At 42.5% G+C, this 25,164-nt stretch overlaps 1 protein-coding gene across 6 annotated transcripts in view; it reads right to left on the reverse strand.

Moving 5' to 3' along the window:
• The window catches only part of aclyb (ATP citrate lyase b), a 61,474-nt gene that overhangs the window by 10,925 nt on the left and 25,385 nt on the right, over positions 1 to 25,164 (reverse strand). For 4 of the 6 annotated variants that reach the window (XM_060939303.1, XM_060939304.1, XM_060939305.1 and 1 more), the window contains exons 12-19: positions 19,905 to 20,059; positions 19,701 to 19,794; positions 8,378 to 8,434; positions 7,271 to 7,300; positions 4,879 to 5,020; positions 4,370 to 4,538; positions 3,196 to 3,300; positions 2,653 to 2,849 (exon numbers count right to left, since the gene is read on the reverse strand). In XM_060939303.1, coding sequence (XP_060795286.1) covers positions 2,653 to 2,849; positions 3,196 to 3,300; positions 4,370 to 4,538; positions 4,879 to 5,020; positions 7,271 to 7,300; positions 8,378 to 8,434; positions 19,701 to 19,794; positions 19,905 to 20,059 — 949 coding nt within the window. The remainder of the gene's footprint in view (positions 1 to 2,652; positions 2,850 to 3,195; positions 3,301 to 4,369; positions 4,539 to 4,878; positions 5,021 to 7,270; positions 7,301 to 8,377; positions 8,435 to 19,700; positions 19,795 to 19,904; positions 20,060 to 25,164) is intronic. The other 2 variants (XM_060939306.1, XM_060939307.1) reach the window with 2 other exon arrangements.

The following is a 25,164-nucleotide window of genomic DNA, read 5'->3' on the forward strand; positions in this document are numbered from 1 at the left end:
ATTAGCCTTTTACATTTTATCAGTGAAAATGCATGCATGTACACATTTTCACTGATGCAATGTATGTTGATATAACTTATGCAACATGTATGTTGCATAAGTTATAACACTTATCCTGTTTTAATGAGAGTCAATCCACAATCACTGAAGTCAAAATCAGTCTTAGTTGAGCAAGTCGGTAACGGTATTTCTTACTTTCACCATAAATTTTTAATTTATATGACTTGTCTAAAGACAGCGTGCACGAGGTCACAAGATATTTGTTTATCTGCCATCTTGGACGGCATGGCCGAGCATAGCACTTAGACGAACCCGTTCTAATTATCAAGTGTGTGGGAGTAGATCTTTCGAGAATGGTTATATCATGTTCAGCATTTGGTTGTACCAATAGACAGGGCCAAAAGGAGGGCCTGTCATTTTATAGATTCCCCGCAGACGAGGAGAGACGCGCAAAATGGGTGTCCGCTGTGCGAAGAGGAAACTGGTACCCCAGTTCTACCAGCCGAATTTGTAGTGAACACTTCATATCGGGTAGGTGTAATCTTCTAATTCAATACTCCTAGTACATCTGTTAAGTTGATTTTCGGATTGAATGATAACTGCATACTTAGAAACTAGACAGAACAGTGTTTGTGGCCGTTAGTCTGCTTGATCTCTAACGTTTAAAATGGCTATGCCTAGCTCTACTACCCTAGTCTATGACAATGTTTTATCTTTTTGGCTCATATATGCCTTTGAAAGGCCAATCCATGATATTTCACAAGTTCATACAAGGGTCTTAATGCCACTTACCTGTGAGGTTATCAAGTAGACATTCTTCTTCGGAACCTTCCAGAGGTATAGTTGGGATACTCATCCCGCAACAAAATATTTATAAGCTTCCAGGCTCTTGTAAGCTTTGAGGGCTTTGCCAGTGTAACACGATTCACGATTAACAAGAAAATTGTAAAATATCGTGGTAGGCCAGATCGGGCAAATCGCCGGCACCGCAGCTCCGAATTTCCCTGAACAAGGATTGCGGCAAGTTGTATGGATCTGCAATCCCCAACCTGGAACACTTTTCCACGTAACGCTGCCTCACGTCACCTTCAAGATGCTGAACAAACTTAGACAAGTTATCGCGCGATGTAGATCGGGTATTTTCCAAATTTTCTTAGGGATTACTCCCTGGATCCATTACGCTCGCGCAAGGTAAACAATCCTGAAGCCGTCCAATATGGCGGAGTAAACACGGACGGGTCACATGACTGCACATCCTCTATAGCTGTAAAAGGTTTCAGCCTTAAAACCAGTTCCTGCTGTGATGTCACACACACTGGCATGGCTGGCTCAGTGGGGCAGCTCAAATGCCAACTTTGCAGTCGATTTGAACTCAAAAAAATTTTTTTTTAATTCCTCATTTATGCAACATACAAGAGTCAAGCATGGAGATGGTATCCACTCAAATTTGTTTAAAAATAAAATCTCCTTTAAGCTAAGGTCACACTATAGCCTGCGATGCTTTGCAATGGGTTATCGATGAAAATGAGGAGTTCTGGTGGTGATGCATGGCGATATACACGTGAGCTAAAAGTTGTATTTACACAGCACGCAAAACACTTGACCGTCATGCCTTTGCGCACTTGAGTCTGGTGCAGCTCAAGCAGCCGCACACACCCATGGAGCATGCTGTGCACGCGTTTGAATCCCAGTCATTATGGGAAACACCTGATACTGATTTGAGCGCAACCAACACTGACAGATATGGACTCTGTTTTCAGAGAGGCTTTGTGAAGTTTCATCACCATCACGTTTGCTCCTAGCCATTTTTATAACGCTATTTAAAACACTCTGCTTTAGGAGTCCGCTTTCTGTAAATATCACACCTGCTAATAAACAGTTTTCCTACACTTTAGATCCATCTACCTTGTGTCCTGATCCACAGATCTTTAATCCAGCCACATATAAAAAGCTGTTCGCCTCCATGCTCTTCCAGATTTTCATCTGTTTGTCCATGTAGAACGATGTCTGCAGCACCAGATAGTTTGAGATGTCGGGAAACTCAACGGATGGATAATTTTACAACTCGTAGGAAAAAGCTTTCTTTGTTAACATGTAAGGACCATCGAGTGGTTTCTATATCCACTTCTTGGTTTTAATAACTTGCTTGTTTGCTGTACACAAACATGGCAATAAGTCCTTGTGTCAATCAACCAGACTTCACTTTTGGATCATTAATCTCTTCTGACTGAGAATGCCCTGCATGCCTGGTTTTATGTTGGCTTCTGGCACATCCATGCAGTTTTAAAATACAATACCTACAATTAAAAAGTTTGTTTTTATTGCTTTTATTTAATTCCTGGGCTCCCATCCGTAACGGAGTCATGTTGCATTGCATTAATATACTTTACAATAGATTATTAGATTCTAATAGAATAGATGAGCAAAAATAATTGGGGATATTTTTTAATGGGCCCCGACTCGCTATAAAAAAAAAAGAATGAATATGTGGGCCTTAAAGTAGAAAAGGCTGAGAACCCCTGATTTATGGTACTGTTGCCATAATTACCTGTAGTCAGGTAACCATCTAGTTAGGTTAATTTACTGAACTAAACATGTCCTCCTAATTTTACACAATGTGCTCATGGCGAGTTGCTCTCATGAGCATCGTACCTGTCTCCGCCAATGGCCACGCCTTCATATACGCCGTCTGTGGTGCGAGAAATTATGTTGTTAAGCTCATTAGACATGCCGCCTGAGCGGGACACGTATGCCACGCTGCCTGGGCGATATAGCTTCGACGCCAGGATGTTGTCCAGCATCCCGCCAGTGTTCCCGATCTTAAAGCAGCCCGGCTTTATCCCGCCCACCTTGAATAAATCAAACAAAGTACAATGGTAAGCAAATCTGGAATGCTTTGCTAGCTAACAATACAGAAGATTTTGATACAGTATGCATGCAGTTTGGGACAAAGCCACAAACGATGGATGATTGTCACAGTAACCAGTTAATTATGCACAATTTTTTTTTTTTTTTTTTACACACACACTTCAAGAAAACAGGATGCAAATTGGGATTTCTATAGGCAGGTGCAAGTAGGAAATGGGAAATTTTTAGCTAGCTCAACACTCATGTCTGCACCATTTTTGCCCTGGTCCTTTACATGATTTGGGACATAACCCATGAATTACAGTCATATCGGATGTGCAAGTTTACCGTAGCTGGGCCGATGATTGTCACCCCCTTCTCGTCCGCGGTTTTGATGAGTTTCCGTGTGAGCGCCTCAGGAATTCCCTCAGCTATGATTGCTATAGTGTGGATCTACAAAACACACACAGTTGTAAGCAATGATTCCCTCCACAGCTACGGAACAGGTTTCTTTTCTGCCAGATTCCATTTTCTTTTGGCGAGTTGTTTTGTTATAAAAACAAAACATTCAGTTGGTGTCTGTCTGCATGAAGTGTCCAAAAATGTCCATCACACACTCACATGGGGGGGGGGGGGGGGTGTTTAAATATTTAATCTTTTACTAAAATATCTCATCTCATCTCATTATCTCTAGCCGCTTTATCCTTCTACAGGGTCGCAGGCAAGCTGGAGCCTATCCCAGCTGACTACGGGCGAAAGGCGGGGTACACCCTGGACAAGTCGCCAGGTCATCACAGGGCTGACACATAGACACAGACAACCATTCACACTCACATCTACGGTCAATTTAGAGTCACCAGTTAACCTAACCTGCATGTCTTTGGACTGTGGGGGAAACCGGAGCACCCGGAGGAAACCCACGCGGACACGGGGAGAACATGCAAACTCCGCACAGAAAGGCCCTCGCCGGCCCCGGGGCTCGAACCCAGGACCTTCTTGCTGTGAGGCAACAGCGCTAACCACTACACCACCGTGCCGCCCTTACTAAAATATATTAATTACTATTATATTGTTTTACAGGAGGAGTAATAATTTTAATTTTGAATTAGGTTTGCCATTTCCATGGTTAATTTCATTAATGAAGGCAGCTGTGGTGATGTGGAAAAACAGGCGTTTCAGGTGTGACGTTTAAAACCTGTTTCTCCAACACTGTTTAGTCCAAACTTGTTCAGTCACACAGTTTTTAACTTACTGTAGAGCTCATCAATGTGATGGAGCGTGGAAACTTTACAGTACAAAGCTTTCACAAATCACTACAAAAGTTAGAAGGTAAAAAGGCAGAAATAAAAAAACAAAACAAAAAAAAAAAAACCTTCATCAGGCACACATCCCTAAGATCATCCAAAAAAACTAAAGACATACTAGTGATGAAAGATTAGCTGATATAAATGCTACGTGCTCCAACACACACACACACACACACACACACACACACACACACCCCTTACTATTTAAGTCTCACCTGTGGATAGTTCATGGTCTCCATGGTGCTGTCAAAGGCCGATCGCAGAGACGCAAAGCTGATTAGGACGTCCACTTCTGGGTGCTTCTTCATAGCGTCGGCCATGTTCTTATAAACCGGTAACAGGATCTCCTTATGACCCCAGTAGAACTTCTGCTTGTGGTCTCCTCTGATTCACAAGAACACACAGGAAAAGATCGCTTTATTCAGCAAATTTCGTTGAATTCTAGAATCGGATTGGTCAGCAGGTGTTGATTAATTTTCTAAAACAGCAGCTTTATCAGTAGTGCAGCTTCAAATTACAGGTTTATATTAATGCAGTGCTAGTTCTGATACAGTGAAGTTTTATGTCAGAATTTAACATTTAGAGGAGTCATCTCCAGTGTCAGGAGTCAAGCTGTAACTTTTTCGGACATCTTCAGGACAGAGGGGTTTCCGCTTTGAAGTTACTGTAACTTCAGAAGTTACAGTTAAAGCTAAAATAAAGAAGCTTTTCTGATTATACTTACGTAAATGGATAAACCATGGCAGCTACCGAGGGCTCGTCCCGAGAACAGACGTAGTCGAAGTCCAGCATTCCCTGAACCGCTCGCGTCTGCATCCCCCAGACTATAGACTTTGTGTGCTTACTGAACAGAGTGGTGACTTTAGCTAGACAGACAGACAGACAGACAGACAGACGAGATATTCTCAAGAGATTCCAGTTGTCCTGTTTTCTACTCAAAACTGGCACAAACAGGAAGTAATGGCACTCAGGGGCGGGACTAACACTTTCTTCTTTCTTTCTTTTTATTTAACCAGGAATAATCCCATTGAGATTCAGAATCTCTTTTGCAAGGGGATCCTGGCCAAGAGAGCAGCACAGTAGATCCACATAAAATACACTTAACTCCTGATTGGTTATATTTATCAAGTTTTATTTCTCAAGCCATATACACATTAAATCCCCCCCCCCAAAACAAAAAACCCAAAGTGCCATTTCCTATGGCATAATCAGAAGTGTGTTTATAACATCCTTACAATAGCGGTTTCATTCGGTCATTTGCTATTTCAACATCAATCCAGGCTCCTCTTCTGTGTTCGAGTTAACGATGGTGTTCTTACGCTATAATGCTGATCTTGTAACATGTATACCATACAGCATCATGATAAATGACGTCACGATAGACTTTGAGACATCACAGGTATCATGATCTTGTTTAAAAATGTTTTTTTTTGGCGGGGGGGGGGGGGGGGGGGAGGATTCACTAACTTTGCAGCTGATTTCATTTGAAATTTTGTACCCTGAATCTTTAATATTTGTAAAATGTGAATTTTTCCATTTACCTTTAGAATCCTTAGGATTTTTTTTTCATCTCATCTCATCTCTAGCCGCTTTATCCTTCTACAGGGTCGCAGGCAAGCTGGAGCCTATCCCAGCTGACTATGGGCGAAAGGCGGGGTACACCCTGGACAAGTCGCCAGGTCATCACAGGGTTGACACATAGACACAGACAACCATTCACACTCACATTCACACCTACGGTCAATTTAGAGTCACCAGTTAACCTAACCTGCATGTCTTTGGACTGTGGGGGAAACCGGAGCACCCGGAGGAAACCCACGCAGACACGGGGAGAACATGCAAACTCTGCACAGAAAGGCCCTCGCCAGCCACGGGGCTCGAACCCAGGACCTTCTTGCTGTGAGGTGACAGCGCTAACCACTACACCACCGTGCCGCCCCGGATTTTTTTTTTATTTTAGGAAAAAAAAAAAAAGTCCTTTTTTGTGGACATTAAATAAAAATAATGAAACAGTGTGATTATATATTTTATTAATATTTTTGTTCTCAACTCAAACCCCCAAGTACCATCAGCTTCTGTTTGGATCAGTTCTTTGTTGTTGTTTTTTTTTTTGGGGGGGGATATTCACATAAGCAGAATAAAAATCAAAATCAGTGAGCACAGCTCCTTCCTTAACACTATTGGGTGCTCAAGAGATGTTAAAATTATCCTCTTATAACTTCTAGCTCGGTTTAGAAAGCACATACACAGACAACAAAGCGATTTCCATCCCTGTTTTAATTCTGATTTAGAAATCCAATACTGCTTTTAACTTTGCCCTTGTCACTTGCAATATATCCAATGGAGTACATAGACTCAAAAGTAAGAAGTAATTCACAATGACATCTTTTCTGACCTCCATGTGATCAAGGTACAAAAGTTTTTTTTTTTTTTTTGGGGGGGGGGGGGGGGAGGGGAGAGAAGAGACCCATGTCTCCATGTTGAACTTTTTAGCAACAAGCTAGTCAGCTAGCTGATGAGTGATGTATATTTACCTCCTCAAATCACAGAACTGTAGTCATGTACAGTGTGTGTAATGATGTACAGTATAACTTATTCAAAAATAAAGTGCTGCTGCCTTTACTGTTGACGCTGAGCTACAGGTTTTAGCTGAACGCTGCATTAAGTTGCAGATTGTTCAACAAGCACTGGACCTTGGTAGTAAAATGTAAGCGTATTGCTGAGAGAGTTTTATTACTAACCATTACGCCAATTAGCAATAAAATATTATGCAGCTCCAAGAGCTGCAAGTGGAACACATAACCCATGTAGACATTAGAAATGTTTATGCACACTTTCTTCCCATTCTAGGAATACGGCAATTAATAAGGAACTCCATGCGTGTAAACTTTTCTAGTGTCTACATCGTAACAAACAGATGAGTTAGAAGGTCTGAGACAAGAACATGTTATAAAATAGTATTGGAACAAGACCCATATTTGCCACATCAAAAAACAATCAGTTACTATTTATTACGCCACAGAGCCACAGCAAATCCAGGGGTGAGTGTGTGAGAGAAAAAGAGGAAAAAAAAGAAAAAAAGAGAGAGCAGCAGCAGCTAGCACACTTGTCCCTACCTCTGTTCCGCTCTGCTGTGCTCTTGTGCTCTGTTCACCACACACAAACAAAAATAAAATGATACAAATCAATAAAAACTCATTTTAAACCATGGCTATCAGCTCAGAGAGACCAGATTGGCATAATTATACACCTGACCTCATATTCCCCCCCACACACAGCAGCTCCAACTCTTACACAAACACAACCTTTATATATTTAAAAAAAAAAAAAAAAAAAAAAGCCACACAACCAAGTCATACACAGGTGTGAGATACACTGAAGGTTAGTAAGCCCACATAAAACGCACCCATGACAGGCTCTGGATTACATTTTTCTCTTCTGTGCAAATTATTACAACCATAAAACACCTTCATTCAGGACATTCGCTTCTGGAACACAGTAAAATAAAGGCACTTTCACACTTTAGTCTGTATGCAAAATTGATACTCTTGATTCATTTGGTTTCACACTATGTGAACCAAAATTTAAAACAAACAATGTGTGTTTTAAAATAAGCCAGAGTAATTTTTTTTTTTATTCTTCACCAAATTGCTAGAACACACTGCATTTACGGAGCACTACAGCTCTAACCTTTGGTTCAGTTTACAAAATTAATTAAAAACACACCACATCTGATTCACTTCCTGAATTTGAGGCAATTCAGAGTCGAATCACTTTCTCACTGTGGTACAGTGGAAGTGGGCTGAGACCACCTTGCTCAAATGCTCTCAGACCCAAATGCAATTGATCAGACCATTCAAAAATGAACTAAACATTTTGTATGTGAAAGCACCCTATAGGCTGGACCCAGGCATGTGCTGATAACGGCTTGTATGGCATATTCCGATTATGGTCACATTAAATATCTTTTATTACAGATCCTCATTTCACTCTGGATGAGGTCACCTAGGTATGCAGTATTTTTGGTAGTCTGAACAGTATAGAATTATTTAGTCTGTTCACAATCTTTTTCATGTGATAAAATTTGGCACATGCCTAGCTAGGAATCTTAACGTATCCTGAATCAAGCAATAAATTTACTTAGCAAATATCCACAAGGCCATCGAAAGGCAAGAGTGCAAGGAAGGATGAAATAGGAAGTGACATGACCCTTGACCTCTTACCTTTGACATTGGTGCTGCATGCACTCTTCACTGACCAAGTTTGGTTGAGAAAGGACACTTAAGGTGTTTGTGTTCAAGAAAGGAAGAAAGGAATGAGGGAGGGTTGTATAAAGAGGAATGAAAAAGAGGAGAGGGCAAAATTAAAATCATTAAATAGAAAGAACAGGTTAAAAAGGATGAACAAAAACAGAGAAACAAAGACAAAATTAGCAAATGAGGAAGAGGAGTGTGTGTTTTGAGATGGTGTGATATATTCAGTTCTGGTGAAGGAAAAAACTTTAAGAAGATAAATCTCTTGTATTCCATGTTGTATTCTACTACAATATACAGTCTTCATATACCTTCAGCAGAAAGTGCCCAGGTGTCCTCCTTTCCAGGTTCCCAAACTACTTTCACACTCAGACAAACAACCATTCTACAGTCCATTTCTTCCAGATTGCTGAGGAAATGGTGCCTGCATGCTTATTCTTTCAGACACTACCTAAAAAAAAATCAATCACATGACTATACTGGTGGCGGCACGGTGGTGTAGTGGTTAGCGCTGTCGCCTCACAGCAAGAAGGTCCTGGGTTCGAGCCCCGGGGCCGGCGAGGGCCTTTCTGTGTGGAGTTTGCATGTTCTCCCCGTGTCCGCGTGGGTTTCCTCCGGGTGCTCCGGTTTCCCCCACAGTCCAAAGATATGCAGGTTAGGTTAACTGGTGACTCTAAATTGACCATAGGTGTGAATGTGAGTGTGAATGGTTGTCTGTGTCTATGTGTCAGCCCTGTGACGACCTGGCGACTTGTCCAGGGTGTACCCCGCCTCTCGCCCGTAGTCAGCTGGGATAGGCTCCAGCTTGCCTGCGACCTTGTAGAAGGATAAAGCGGCTAGAGATAATGAGATGAGATGACTATACTGAAAGTCTTATGGCTCACCACTATGGTCAGGTATAGCGACCACATAGCCACCATCAACACTGCCATCAAATCTTGCAAACTTTCCCCCCCATTACTTGTAAATAAATGGCTAAAAACACACAAGGTAGGGTATTCCTCCCTTACTTGGGGAAATGACTCCTGGTTCAAGCCAGGATCCTGATCTTGGATACTACCAGTGAAAAACAGGCAAGAAAAGTAGACAAGCCCATGTAACCATCAACACTGTACCACCAGGCACAACACTGGCTGGGTCCACAACCTACACTGAACAAGTGCAATTTTAAGAACGGTAACCTTGAACTTAATTCTGAAACCTACAGGAACCAAATGGCTCACAGTGGTGGCCCCAGCTCCGCATACTGCCAAAGCACATCTCACAGAATGTGTCAGATGATGAACCTTCTTGATGGAAGGACTTACAAGCTATAGTGATCCTTTAATTAATCTTTGACATGATAGGGGAGAAAAAAAAAATCCTCCTCCTCCAAGTTTTAATGAATCCAAAGTAGCCAATACACTGGAAACGGCTGTTCCAGAAAGGCTACAGAGTGTGATCTGATTTAGGATACAACCCCTGGTCCCTGCAAGCTCCAAGACTGACCATGAGATACAAGTGAGAAACCAGATGCAGGTCAGCCATGACAGTATCCCCAACATCCAGGGCTTTGAGCAATTCCTGGCTAAAACTTGTACACCCCATGCCTTGCTAATGATGAGTATTCAAACTAGCTCGGTGACAGTGACCAGCAAAATTGGTTCTGATCCCCCAGAAGTCTGCAAAAAAGAAATGCTCTTCATGTTTAGCTGATGAACTTAAATTTGATACATCATAAAGGTGGTGAAAGAAGACTTCATTGCTCTTGTAAAATACAGCTTGAACCATGTCCTGTTTTCCTTTCTAAACTGTCAAACGGTTCTTCAGAACCTCTTTGAGGTTTCCCAAAAGTCTTAACCATGGTCTTTCCAAAATGACACCATACCCTCGCTTTGCAAACTGCACTCTTGTCCCCCAACCTGCAAGATTTCTAACAAAAATGGGGTGGGGGGTGAATTAAATAAATAAATAAATAAACAAACCACCACTTGAGGGGCTGCCTATACTACTAGTGCCCACCAAATGCTTTTCAGCTTGCCACTATAGTAGTGCTGACAAGTTTTAGCCACAAGTATGTGCAGCTGCTACCTGTGGCAGCAAAGGCATGGTCGAGCATCAGCTGTGAATGGAGAGTCGAGTTGAACCAGCAGGTAAATGTGTGATGCGTCACACCTGTATCTAATTACTGGCCATCTATTAACGTGTCTTTCTTTCAGGTGACCAGTACAAAAGAGAGAGAGCACCAAGTTATCCAGAACCGTATGCACACATGAAAATAAATTCACTTTTTCATTTAAAAAAAAAAAAAAAAAAAAAAAAAAAACAACCCCCTTGAATGGTCACACCTGTCTCATAGTTCATTACCCAAACAAACGTTGCTACACTGATGCCGAAACCCAGGAGTGAGGAACAAATGCCACCATGGAGTCCGAACCAGTCAAAGAGCTCCTCCAGACACTCATCAGCAACCTCCAGTGCCAGCACCATGAGCTCATTGCACTGCCCATCAATCAGAGGCAGCACTTCTGGGCTCTGTTCAAGGCCCAGATGGAAGACTGGCAGGTGATCCAGAGCCTGGTCCTCCAGCAGTCATAGCTGGAGGTTTGTAGCCAACCTCCCAGTGGGCAGCATGCCTATCACCACTCCTGTTGGGGGAAGCCCAGCTCGTGGCTCAGCAGCTCTGGGTCCTGGAGTACCTGGACTTGAAGCGGGTCGGCTGCACTTCAGCATGCTGACAGAGCAAAGTCAGCCACCTATTTACTTTTGCACAACAGCTCCAAGATTCCTGCCAATGGTGGCTGGTGAATACAACACCAAGGACATCGTCGACTGAGTAGCACTGAAGCAAATTTGTTGCACAACTGCCAACTGAAACATCAGTACAAATGTTGCTGGAGGAGGTGGTCCAGCTGGCAGAGGATCACCTAATGGCATTTCCAGGAATGCTCCTGCATTCCTGCAACAGCCCTGCAGAACCCACTCCCCAAACCTGTCTCTCTCTCTCCCCGTGTGTCATCATGCCCTTCTGTGTCCGTGCTGCCGCTAACCCCCTCTATCCTGCTCCACAGGTGTACCCATCCATGCCCACCGAAATCGGGACCAAGTCCAGGCAGGTCTCTCAGTGCAGCAGGAAGGCTGGGAGTTTCTAGGGAACTCCCTGGAAAATACTAAGGATTAAATCAATTCGTACCAGTGTTTACCATCTGCAAATGGACGGGCTAGTCAAATGATTTAATCAAACAAACACTTAAACATGATTTGTAAGTTCATTCACAGGGACACTAGAAACTGGGACAAGTGGCTAGACCCTCTGTTTGCAGTGCACGAGGTCTCACAAGCCTCCACCAGGTTTTCCCCACTTGAACTGCTACATGGATGCAAGCCTTGTGGCAGTCATTAGGGAAAACTGGAAGGGGGGCCCTTCTCAAAGCAAAAATGAAATTCAGTACGTTCTTGTCCTGAGAGCAAAATTCCACGCACTGAGTCACATAACCCAGGAGAATCTGCTAGAGGTGCAAGAACACCAATCCCACCTGTACAACAGATGGGCACAGCTAAGGGAATTTACACCAGGAGATAAAGTGCTCATTTTAAAGTGCTCCAATGGATTTCACTGTGCATGTGACAAATAAAGGCTCGCTCTTCTTCATTGACCACATCGAGCTCAAAATTAGTCGCTATGTGGCAAGGAGCCCTTTGAGGTCACACAGCAAACTGGGGAAGTAGACTATGAGACCAGGTGCACACATGGGGTGATCTATGTCAAATGTACCATCTCAATCTCCTGAAACCATGGAGAGAGGGGGTTCCGGCAATGATGGTTCCCAAAAGGCGCAGCCAGGACCAGATGCAAGTCCAACAAGAAGACAGTCCTCTATATCCCCCAACCTATATACCAACTACAAATTGTAAATAAAAATGGAATGCAATGATGTGGAAGTTTAAAAATTCCATATTTTATTCAGAATAGAACATAGATGACATATCAAATGTTTAAACTGAGAGAATGCATCATTTAAAGAGAAAAAATAGGTGATTTTAAATTTAATAACACCACATCTCAAAAAAGTTGGGACAAGGCCATGTTTACCACTGTGAGACATCCCCTTTTCTCTTTACAACAGTCTGTAAACGTCTGGGGACTGAGGAGACAAGTTGCTCAAGTTTAGGGATAGGAATGTTAACCCATTCTTGTCTAAGGTAGGATTCTAGTTGCTCAACTGTCTTAGGTCTTTTTTGTTGTATCTTCCGTTTTATGATGCACCAGATGTTTTCTATGGGTGAAAGATCTGGGCTGCAGTCTGGCCAGTTCAGTACCCGGACCCTTCTTCTACACAGCTATGATGCTGTATGTGGTTTGGCATTGTCATGTTGGAAAATGCAAGGTCTTCCCTGAAAGAGACGTCGTCTGGATGGGAGCATATGTTACTCTAGAACCTGGATATACCTTTCAGCATTGATGGTGTCTTTCCAGATGTGCAAGCTGCCCATGCCACACGCACTAATGCAACCCCATACCATCAGAGATGCAGGCTTCTGAACTGAGCGCTGATAACTTGGGTCGTCCTTCTCCTCTTTAGTCCGAATGACACGGCGTGCCTGATTTCCATAAAGAACTTCAAATTTTGATTCGTCTGACCACAGAACAGTTTTCCCACTTTGCCACAGTCCATTTTAAATGGGCCTTGGCCCAGAGAAGACATCTGCGCTTCTGGATCATGTTTAGATACAGCTTCTTCTTTGAACTATAGAGTTTTAGCTGGCAACGGTGAATTGTGTTCACAGATAATGTTCTCTGGAAATATTCCTGAGCCCATTTTGTGATTTCCAATACAGAAGCATGCCTGTATGTGATGCAGTGCCATCTAAGGGCCCGAAGATCACGGGCACCCAGTATGGTTTTCCAGCCTTGACCCTTATGCACAGAGATTCTTTCAGATTCTCTGAATCTTTTGATATTATGCACTGTAGATGATATGTTCAAACTCTTTGCAATTTTACACTGTCGAAATCCTTTCTGATATTGCTCCACTATTTGTCAGCGCAGAATTATAGGGAGGGGGATTGGTGATCCTCTTCCCATCTTTACTTTGAGAGCCGCTGCCACTCCAAGATGCTCTTTTTATACCCAGTCATGTTAATGACCTATTGCCAATTGACCTAATGGAGTTGCAATTTGGTCCTCCAGCTGTTCCTTTTTTGTACCTTTAACTTTTCCAGCCTCTTATTGCCCCTGTCCCAACGTTTTTGAGATGTGTTGCTGTCATGAAATTTCAAATGAGCCAATATTTGGCATGAAATTTCAAAATGTCTCACTTTCAACATTTGATACTGTATGTTGTCTATGTTCTATTGTGAATACAATATCAGTTTGATATTTGTAAGTTATTGCATTCCATTTTTATTTACAATTTGTACTTTGTCCCAACTTTTTTGGAATCGGGGTTGTATATATCAAGTTTCAAGATATTATTTGTCACATTTTTCAAGTTCTGCTGCAGGAAACCAACCCTACCTCTTTACACTGACCTCAGCAGCCCATGGCATAAGCCCACTGGACCTTTGGTCCAGGTAAGCTAAAAATTTAAATGTCATTTCTTAGTATCAAAAGGCACATATACATTTCTTAAAATCAACACGTATACCAACTTAAGACTACACAACTCAGTTTTCAAGTTCTGCTCCTGAAACAAAACCTACCCCCAAGACTAACTCCAAAATTGTTTCCATGGAAACATGAAAAATTTAAATTTCTCAAATTTCTTAGTATGAAAAGGCACATCTACATCACCTTGTTAACATGTATACCAAGTTTCAAATCCATATTTTGAGTAGTTTTGGATATATGCTCCGGAAACGAACACTGCTCTTAGAAACAAAGTCAAAATCTATGTAAAAATTAAAAAAAAAAAAAAAAAAAAGGCACCAGTTCACATGCTGCTTGATATGCATACTAAGTTTCATGAAGATATCTTCAGTAGTTTTAAAGATATGGCCCAGAAACAAAAACGTGACCGGACGGACGGAACCCGTTTCTTATATCCCCCTGACATGGCTCATGATGTCCTAAGTGCTAGGACACCTTCATAAAACGCCACCCAGCTTTTCAGTAGTATGAGCATGCAAAGTTTCATTGATGTAGCTTATGTAGTTTGAGAAAACCTGCCCAGATTGAAACAGGCAGACAAACTCCATTCCTGCATCCCCTTGTGCATTTCGTGGTGAGGGATAAAAAGTGTGGCCCAATCCACCCTGGTCCCCTGTGGAGACCACCTTTCACAGTCACGGACAGCACAAGTTAACAGGTTGCAAGAGGAATTTTGTGATGTGTTTTGTCCCATCCTGGTCACACCAACCTCAAAAAACACCAAAGACTCCCCCAGGAGTGGTGATGTGCCACCACCATATTAGCTCCCCAAACACACACACGGTTTGGGATGAACAAGGCAATGCTTGACATGAGAACAATTGCAGTGTTACACAGCAACTGGTTTGGTCTTAGTTTCCAAGACCGATGGGACAGTCCAGTTCTGTGTGGACTATAGAAAAATCACACACAGTGTCTAAATTTGATGCATATCTGATACCTCACATTGATAAGCTGCTTGATCAGTTAGGTATAGCTTGCTTATATTTGACAAAAGGGATACTGGCAGTTCCCGCAACTCCATTACCCTGCATTTAATTTTTAAAAAAAGGGCCTTTCACTCTGTTTGGGTTACACTAACTTGTCACCCTTCCATCTGGGTTTCAGGGTCTCATAGACAAAGTACTCCCTCCACACAGTGTTTGTGTATGCCAGAGGTGGGGACTTGAGACTTGGGGACTTGGACTCGAGTCGACTCGAGTCACTGTTTTCATGACTTGTGACTTGACAAAACATGAAAATACTTGAGACTTGACTCGGACTTGGAAGTTTAAGACTCGGGACTTGACACACGATGACTTGAGTGTTATTTCCATCGTGTTTTTATTGTGAAAATAAAATGTAATATGCACATACTTCAGTAATTTTGATTGCACTGCCGTTGCGTTGTCACCACCCTGTCCATCAGGCACGCTCTCTGCGTGGGCTATATACCGGCACGCCCCATGCCACGATGTGTTCACAGATTTCACATCATATCATCATGTCAGCCATCCCAAGAGTAATCACTTTCGGCTTCAAGGGCTACTGCCTAGAAGGTAAACGACGAACGGCGCAGTGCAAGATTTGCAATGTGACGATTTCTGACAGCCAGACCACGACCTCCAATTTCGTCCGGCATTTGAAGATCCATTCTGCCCAGTAAGTTTATTAATGTGTTATTTGGTGATAGCAGCTAAACTCCTCGTTAGCCACGAGAGTGAGCGGTAGGAGGATTTTAGCCGTTGCAGATGTAGCTAGGGATTCAGTTTATTATTGTGAAATTCTTATGTGAAAGCTGGTAAGCAATGTAGTTACGTCAAGTTTAATGATATTGTATATCAGTAGTAGTAAGTTGATTGTGCACTTTGCAGTCGTGATGCTGAATAACATAAGCAGCTTCCTACCCTGTTGTTCTGTTTCAGGGTTAAGCTAATGGTCGGTCAGCTTGTGAACATGTACACGTTCATGAGCAGTACAAATTCGTGTAAGTGTGTTCGTGTACATTAGCCAGACTGTCCATAGGGCATAGAAGCAGGGGAGTTTATCATAGCCGTTTGAAATAGCAGTGCAGCAACCTGCACATTTTTTTCGTCACACTACCCGATCAAAAAAGAAAAGAAAACTCCGTCCCACTGCCTATCATGCACTATTGAAAAAAGCGCCACGATTTGGATTCACCGGCATGCCACTCGCTGTTTGAATACAGGCTAGCAGCAATACTAAACTCTGCAAAATAGGCTGACTGTGCGCGGGAGTCTCGGTTCCCGCTGTAACACAGTGTTACGAAAATAAATTGTGCAGTCATCCAAACCATGAATTTACATTTAGTATATCAGGCTACCAGGTCGCCAAAACAATGGTTTGAATGACTACAATTTAGAGAGCACAACTCTGTAACTGAACAGGTGCATTGGATATTTCCCAGTGAGGTAATTTAAAAAGTCTCTGGGTAATTGTTCAAGGAAAGATGAATCCCGCGCGCTGTCCTTTCCGTATTGTTCCCGAAACGTTGCACTTGTGGTAAGGAGGACAGTGCGTTAGCCACGACCGAAACGTTGTGAGCAAAGTTCCTGTGGAAAGGAATGAGCGGGATGCATATTTCATTTAACATTTATTTTCGTAACAATCTATTATAGCGGGAACCAAGACTCCCGCACCAAAGTCGTTCTATATGTCCCCACTCCGCACAGGCTGAGGCAGTCTCAGAGAGGGAGAGAGCGAGAGAGCGCTTTTGCACACACCTCTGTAGCTTGTCATATGGGGTAAGATGATGTCACTTTTGCACGGGCGAACAGGTCTTCTTTTTGAGACCTAAATTATGTCCGACACATTTCTCTATCCTTTGGGTTTTTTTTTTTACTGGCACAAACATACATCAAAGTCACTTCAGGTTTCTCCACGTGTATCTTATTAATAATAATTATCTCATCGGACGTGATTAGAGATTGGAGGAGCTCATGCCCCTGTTAACCCAAGGTGTCGTCCTACCCTCTTTTAACTACGCACATAACAGAATGCCAATTCTCTGTTTATTTTTCTTGTTGGCTGATGACAATGTGAGAAACTTAGTTGGCTTTCAATCTTGCAATCAATTTTGCCATCAATAAATAACTTTGCGACATTATTACTGTTTTGTTTTATTCCATGATGTATTTTACAGAACATGAGTATTTAAAATGCAAATATTTAACAGGTTGGGCACATGTGCCAGGGATGTTTACTGACATTTACTTATGTATTGCCTTTTCAATGTATTAAATTCATATTCTGCTGCTAAAATTACACCAATACACCTAAGGTGACTTGACTTGACTTATTATAGGACTTGACTTGACTTGCCCAAGACAAAAAAGACTTGGGACTTACTTGGGACTTGAAGGTTAAGACTTGAGACTTGCACATGTGTGACTTGGTCCCATCTCTGCCTACTTAGACATCATTATTTATAGTAACGACGGATGGCAGCATTTACAACCATGAAGGCTATCCTGAAATTGCCGAGACATGCGGGACTCAACGCAAACCAGAAGAAGTGTGCAATTAGATGAGTGGAAGAAGTACAGTATCCGGGCTTCCACTTGGGACATGAACAGGTGCATCCCCAAATTGATCAGACTGCAGCAACTGCAGCCTGCTCGAGACCCAAGACCAAAAAACAGGGTGAGGCATTTCCTGGGGCTGACTTGTCATTATAGTCGGTTTATGCCTAATTTTTTGGACATCACCAGCCTGCTGACCGACCTCCCAAAAAGGAGGCACCAGAACCGGTTCAGTAGACAAAGGTGTGTGAACAGGCTTTCACTCAGGTTAAAGTCGTTTTGTGTGAGAGCCCATTGTTACATTCCCCTGACTTTTCTCTCCATTTTGTTTTACAGACTGATGCATTGGACAGAGGGTTGGGGGCAGTTTTGCATCAGGTGGTGGAGGAGTGCCTGGCGCGGTCCATTAGCCTCAAGCTCTCGATGCGAGAGTGTAAGTACAGCACCAAAGAGAATGGAGTGTCTAGCCATTAAGTGGGTGGTCCTCACTCTCCAGTACTACCTGCTAGGATGCCCCTTCACCACCATCTGTTCTGACCATCATGCTCCACTACAGTGACTCCACCACATGAAGGATGCCAATGCGCGGCTCACTTGCTGGTATCTAGTTCTTCAGCCCTTTAAGTTTGATGTGGGCCACAGGCCAGGGGTACAGATGGTGGTGGATTACCTCCCCTCACTAGGGGTGGGGGAGTCAGTTGCAGGCTGGAGAGCTCCCCAGCCTGAGTTGGGCAGTGGGGGTATGTGGCAGCAAGGGCATGGTCAAGCGTTGGCTATAAATGTGGAAGAGTCCGGTTGAACCATGCAGGTCAAATGTAAGGAATTACACCTGTGTCTAATCACTGGCTGTCTATTAGTGTGTCTCTGTGCTTCTTTAAGATGGCCAGTATGAGAGAGAGCTGAAATTAGAAAGTCATATAAAAAAACTTGAATCTCATGCTTGTCTCCCAGTTCCTTATAGCCCGAACATAAAAATTATTACACTACATTTTCCCAGAATGTGAGAAAACAGAGCTGAAATCTTTCTGGAGAATTTCCACCCCAGTAAACCTGGACTAAATGTTTGAACTTTCCAGGATCCACCCCAAGAACTGAGCCAATTGCCACCCAGAGATGAGTCTTTGGGGGGGGATTTTAACAACCCCCCCCCCCCAAAAAAAAAACAACAACCCCCCACACACACACGCGTACGTGTCCAAACCATGTCTTTCTTTAAAAAACACCGCACCCAACAATGAAACTGCTGTTGGGCCATGTCTGTACATGCCATAGTTTCTCTACCTCAGAACAAAAGCACTGATTGTCTAGAACATCCCACTACTGGGGTTCAGACTAAGCAGGTCATTTCTTTCAATCACTTCCTTCCCCGTTTCCCAGCCATGGGCAATAAAAGTTTGCTGGCCAAACTGTAGGCCCTTTCAGACCAAAGGAATAGTTTCATAGTTCTTAGAACTGTTGGAGGAATTCCCTTTTATTGTTGTGTCTGCACTGCAGGAACTGAGAATGATCATGGTTCTTCAAATGTTGTTTTGAGGGACTTCTTTAGCCCCTACTTAAGGTTAGGTTCTGTCCCAGCACAAGAGGAACCATAATATGTGATGTAAATAAACAAACATTCAGTGACTGGCTCGTGCTCGACCAGTACCAGCAACTGCCATGTTTAAAAATCAGTGTAAAACATCAGCTGTGTAAACAGCTCTTAAGTGTTAGTATTAAAAGAGGACCAACAGTGAAGTTGAGGCTTTGAGGGTATATGCGACAGAGGAAATACAACATGATTTTGACATGGCCAACCGAAATCTAAAAATCTTCACGAGCATTTCCTGTTATCACACTAGCAAGCCCACTTACATCACTTCAGCATTCCTACTGGTGGTGTGATTGCAAAAAGTCCTTCAAAGTATGCAGTTCTTAGGATAGCTAGCCATTGAGTAGTTCCTCTCAAAGTCCCAGAACAGTTTGGGCCAAAAGCACCTGTGGTTTCCACCCCTCACCGGAAACCCACCCACTTTCTCAAAGAAAGCTAAAAACTCAACCAAGCACATAAAATTACTTAGTACCCCTTCTAAACACACTGTGGTTGGTGGACAGATCCTCATGGTCAACTGGTCAAGTCAATGTCTTTCAGGTGGTTTCTAATTACCTGGTGGAATGCCAGCTTTGGGCTTTTTAGCTGGTGTGATGTCATTGTTGGGTCTGTGTTCAGAAAATGAAGCAGTTCTGGTTGTTGCTGGAGTCTGAGAGGGAAGAGAAAATCAATAAGTGTGAAATGTGTGCGCATAATGTATATAAAACTACAAAGCATAAACTGGGTGAAGGAATTAAATATCTACAGACGCTCACTAACCGCAGCACTGCTACTCGAATTAAGCAGGAAGTTAGCAGTATGGGCAGCAACTGGAGGCTGATTCGGGATTGGACGATGGCCAAGCGCCATGCCAACAATGGCGGTCATGTGAGTCTCTGTGCCGAACACGTGGATGGGAATCCCAGTGGTCTTTCCTACAAATATATTAACCTATTATTAGTAAATATATGCGGAGACGTCAATATTGACCTGCTCAATCCAAATAAACACAAAATGACAGACAATTTTATCAACATAATGTACAGTATGGCCTTATTCCCGAAAATTACTAGACCCAGAAGAAAATCACCTCACACGGAGCCACCCTCATAGATGATATTCACTAACAGTTTAGTAAGTGGACTATTGATAAATGATAGTGATCATTTACTAGTTCTCAGTTTATGAAAAATAAACCAGAAAACACAAAAAACTTTTCAGACAACTTAGATCAGAGGAAATATCAATGAACACTTTCAGAAATGACTTGCTGGCACAAAATTGGGATGAACTATACCGACTAAAAGACATAAGTAAAGCATATGAGAAATTCTTGAGGATATTTACATTATATAATAAAAATTGCCCAATTGTTCAATACAGTAGAAAAGTCAAACATACTGTATATCCATGGATTACAAGGGGTTTACAAAATGCCTGTAAAAAGAAAAATACATTGTATAGAGAGTTCATAAAGCAGAAAACTAAAGAGGCAGAGGATAGATATAAAAAATATAAAAATAAATTAATATTATAAGGGCTGCTAAGAAAGAATATTATAAGAAATTAAACGAAAACAGAAATATCATCAAAGTAAATTTGGAGCACTTTGAACAGTATTATTAAAAAAAAAAAAAAAAATGGGTCAAGACAAATTATCCAAGGTACTTTCTTAATAATGACAAAGATGAATATAATATGGATGTGGTAGTTAATAGCTTAAACCAGTGGTTCTCAACCGGGGGGGCGCGCCCCCCTGGTGGGGCGCGGAGGTACTCCAGGGGGGTCGCGAGTAGGCTTCATGGACGGAGGGAAAAAAAAAATCTGGGGCTAACAGGCTATAGTAGCTAAGCAGATACAACACATTTACCCATGTCAAAATGCAGGACATTGGACTATTACATACAAATCAATACTATTATAAAATCTATCATAAAATCTTGTGTGTGTGGCCGCATCAGTCGGGGGAACTGTGATATGTTCCCAAGCCTTGCAGACTTTATCAGTAATGCAGGCACTTCCCACGATTTCTCATCTGTCTTTCAAGCAGCGTCAGAGCACCTGTCGGTAATGAGAAAACAGTTTGCGGCATACTTCACAGAGGATTATCGCTCTTTTGCGTGGGTTCGAGATCCATTTGTGTGTACTGCTGACGAACTTCCAGTTGACATGCAGGAACAGCTTATTGAGCTGAAGAGTGACAGTAGACTTAAGGCAGTCTTCACCTCATGCCCTCTTTCGACATTCTGGGCAGCATTGATGCAGGAGTACCCGCAACTGTGTGACGTAGCCTTGAAACTGCTCATCCCATTCGCATCGACCTACTTGTGTGAGGCAGGATTTTCAAAAATGACTGCGCTCAAAACGAAATATCGCAATCGTGCGCAAATTGAGGATGACTTGAGACTGTGCTTGTCAAACATTTCGCCAAGAATCGAGGATCTTTGTAAGGCAAAGCAGGCTCAGGTCTCGCATTAACGCAAATGCAGATCACAAAGGCACAGTAAAAAGTAAAACCTAAATTCACGCCTGGTCCCAATTCCCAATGATATCAATAGCCAGCTAATGATAAGCCTAATAAAATACCTAATAAAAACACTAATAATAATAATAATAATAATAATAATAATAATAATAATGATGCCTATTATTAATAATAGCATAATAATAATAATAATAATAATAATAATAATAATAATATCAACAACCAACAACAGCAATAATAATAATAATAATAGGCCTAATAATAATAATAATGCCTGAAAGAACATAAGTCTTGTACTACTGCCAACAGCTTAGTAATGATAATAGGCCATAATAATAATAATAATTATAATAATGCCCGAAAGCAGATTAGAAATGTGGTGCTACTGCCAATTATAACAATAGCCTAATAATGATAATAGGCCTATGTATTTCTATGGAATGGATAATGCTACTACTGCTGCTACTACTACTACTACTACTAATAATAATAATAATCTAGCCCAGGGCTATCTATCTATCTATCTATCTATCTATCTATCTATCTATCTATCTATCTATCTATCTATCGGTCGATGTAAGGTGCTGTAGGTCGGGTGGCGTCACTGCGGGTGAGTGTGTTTGGGGGGGGGATGGGGGCGGGGCGAGAAGAGGGGCCCCCAACTGCAATGAACCAGCTTTGGTGGGGCCCAGGTTGCAAAAGGTTGAGAACCCCTGGCTTAAACCATTACTTTGTAAATGTAGGACCAATCTTAGCAGAACAAATCCCAGATCCAGGAACATCTGTTGAAAATCTGGGCAATTTGATAGATAATAATCCTTTTTCAATTGCCGCTTTTCCACTACCAACGCGGCTGAGCCGTGCCGTGCTGAGTCGGGCTGAGTCGAGCTGAGCGGGGCTGTTTGAGTTGCATTTCGACTACAACCGCGCTGAACCGTGCTGGCTGGAAGTGGGTGGACACATTGAGTGGAGTTAGCGAAAGTGGGTGGACGTCACGTGATGTCGTTTGGCGGCGCAAACAGTGACATCAGTGAGATTTTAAGCGGTAGTCTCACAACCCGGAGAGTAAACAATAAACATGGAGGACATGGAGTCGTTAGTGTTGCTGGTCTTGGTGCTGTGGCTTGTTGTCACCGACAACGCCAACAGATACTGGCAAGAGCGTATAGATGAGGCAAGGCGCATAAGGCTTCATAATTCTCGTAATTCTTCTTCCGGGTTTACGGTGTTTACAGATCCCAGCGTGCCCGCGGGGCGTGTGTGAGCATGTGAGGACACTCCTCCTCACCAATCAGTGCAAAGGGGAGTGTCTGCTCACACCCCTAGCCTCACTCAGCTCAGTTTGGCTCGCTTCAGCCCCACTCCAAAACCGTGCGAGTTTTAGGGGCTAAGCAGGGCTGAAGCGAGCCGAGTCGTGCTGTTTTTGGATAGTCGAAACGTGAGCCGTGTTGGGCTGAAGTGAGCTGAAGCGAGCTGAAAAAGGGTAGTGGAAAAGGGCCAAATGTTCCTCACACAGCGGTCTCAAAAGTAGCCGGTCACCGGCGGCAAATCGCCGTCTGTGGCTTGTTATGCCGCCGGCTATTGTCAGTCGAGTCACAAAATTTAATATTAAATATTTCTGACAGCAAAAAAAAGTTGTGAACGTAAATTACATCCACTATGTCATGTATGTCCGTTGCCACGTCAACTTTGTTTACATCCTCGACACGAGTGCAGCCATTACTGCCCCTTGTGCCATATGTAAGCCGTACTCTGATTGGCTTAGAGTGTTCCATGGACTGTGAATGGTTCATACCATGATGTGACTCACAAATGGCGACGAAGAGAGTTGCAAGCGGCTCCATGCTGGATGCGTGGCTAAAAAGGTATAGAGGGAAAGGTACGTTTTGAACGCAAATGTATTCTGTCATTGTGTTGATATAGAAAAATAAATACGTCTTAGTCCACCGTTTCTCAGCCTTGCTTAAGACATTATAATCGCAGATCGTAAAGTTGACTCTGCGTTTGACAGCTGCTCAAAAAAACAAACAAACTGCGTGCGTAACAACGCTAATCAAGCTTAAGCTAGACGACCCGCCTCAAATACCCGTCCCGGGTAAATGCTATCCCAATTTTAGATGACCTGTTCCAAACCATCCCACCCCATGAAAAATTCATACTTGCATCTCTCTCTTATATATACACAGTGGTGCTTGAAAAAAAGTTTGTGAACCCTTTAGAATTTTCTATATTTCTGCAAAAATATGACCTAAAACATCATCAGATTTTCACACAAGTCCTAAAAGCAGATAAAGAGAACCCAGTTAAACAAACGAAACAAAAATATTATACTTGGTCATTTATTTATTGAGGAAAATGATCCAATATTACACATCTGTGAGTGGCAAAAGTATGCGAACCTCTAGAATTAGCAGTCAATTTGAAGGTGAAATTAGAGTCCGGTGTTTTCAATCAATGGGATGACAATCAGGTGTGAGTGGGCACCCTGCTTTATTTAAAGAACAGGGATCTATCAAAGTCTGATCTTCACAACACGTTTGTGGAAGTGTATCATGGCATGAACAAAGGAGATTTCTGAGGACCTCAGAAAAAGCGTTGTTGATGCTCATCAGGCTGGAAAAGGTTACAAAACCATCTCTAAAGAGTTTGGACTCCACCAATCCACAGTCAGACAGATTGTGTACAAATGGAAGAAAGTCAAGACCATTGTTACCCTCCCCAGGAGTGGTCGACCAACAAAGATCACTCCAAGAGCAAGGCATGTTATAGTCAGTGAGGTCACAAAGGACCCCAGGGTAACTTCTAAGCAACTGAAGGCCTCTCTCACATTGGCTAATGTTAATGTTCAGGAGTCCACCATCAGGAGAACACTGAACAACAATAGTGTGCATGGCAGGGTTGCAACGAGAAAGCCACTGTTCTCCCAAAAGAACATTGCTGCTCGTCTGCAGTTTGCTAAAGATCACATGGACAAGCCAGAAGGGTATCGGAAAAATGTTTTGTCAACGGATGAGACCAAAATAGAACTTTTTGGTTTAAATAAGAAGTGTTATGTTTGGAGAAAGGAAAAACACTGCATTCCAGCATAAGAACCTTATCCCATCTGTGAAATATGGTGGTGGTAGTATTGTGGTTTGGGCCTGTTTTGCTGCATCTGGGTCAGGACGGCTTGCCATCATTGATGGAACAATGAATTCTGAATTATACCAGCGAATTCTAAAGGAACATGTCAGGACATCTGTCCATGAACTGAATCTCAAGAGAAGGTGGGTCATGCAGCAAGACAATGACCCTAAGCACACAAGTCGTTCTACCAAAGAATGGTTAAAGAAGAATAAAAAAAGTTTATGTTTTGGAATGGCCAAGTCAAAGTCCTGACTTTAATCCAATCGAAATGTTGTGGAAGGACCTGAAGCGAGCAGTTCATGTGAGGAAACCCACCAACATCCCAGAGTTGAAGCTGTTCTATATGGAGGAATGGGCTAAAATTCCTCCAAGCCAGTGCACAGGACTGATCAACAGTTACTGGAAATGTTTAGTTGCAGTTATTGCTGC

Source organism: Neoarius graeffei, chromosome 14, assembly GCF_027579695.1.
Source record: "Neoarius graeffei isolate fNeoGra1 chromosome 14, fNeoGra1.pri, whole genome shotgun sequence".
Lineage (NCBI taxonomy): Eukaryota > Metazoa > Chordata > Actinopteri > Siluriformes > Ariidae > Neoarius > Neoarius graeffei.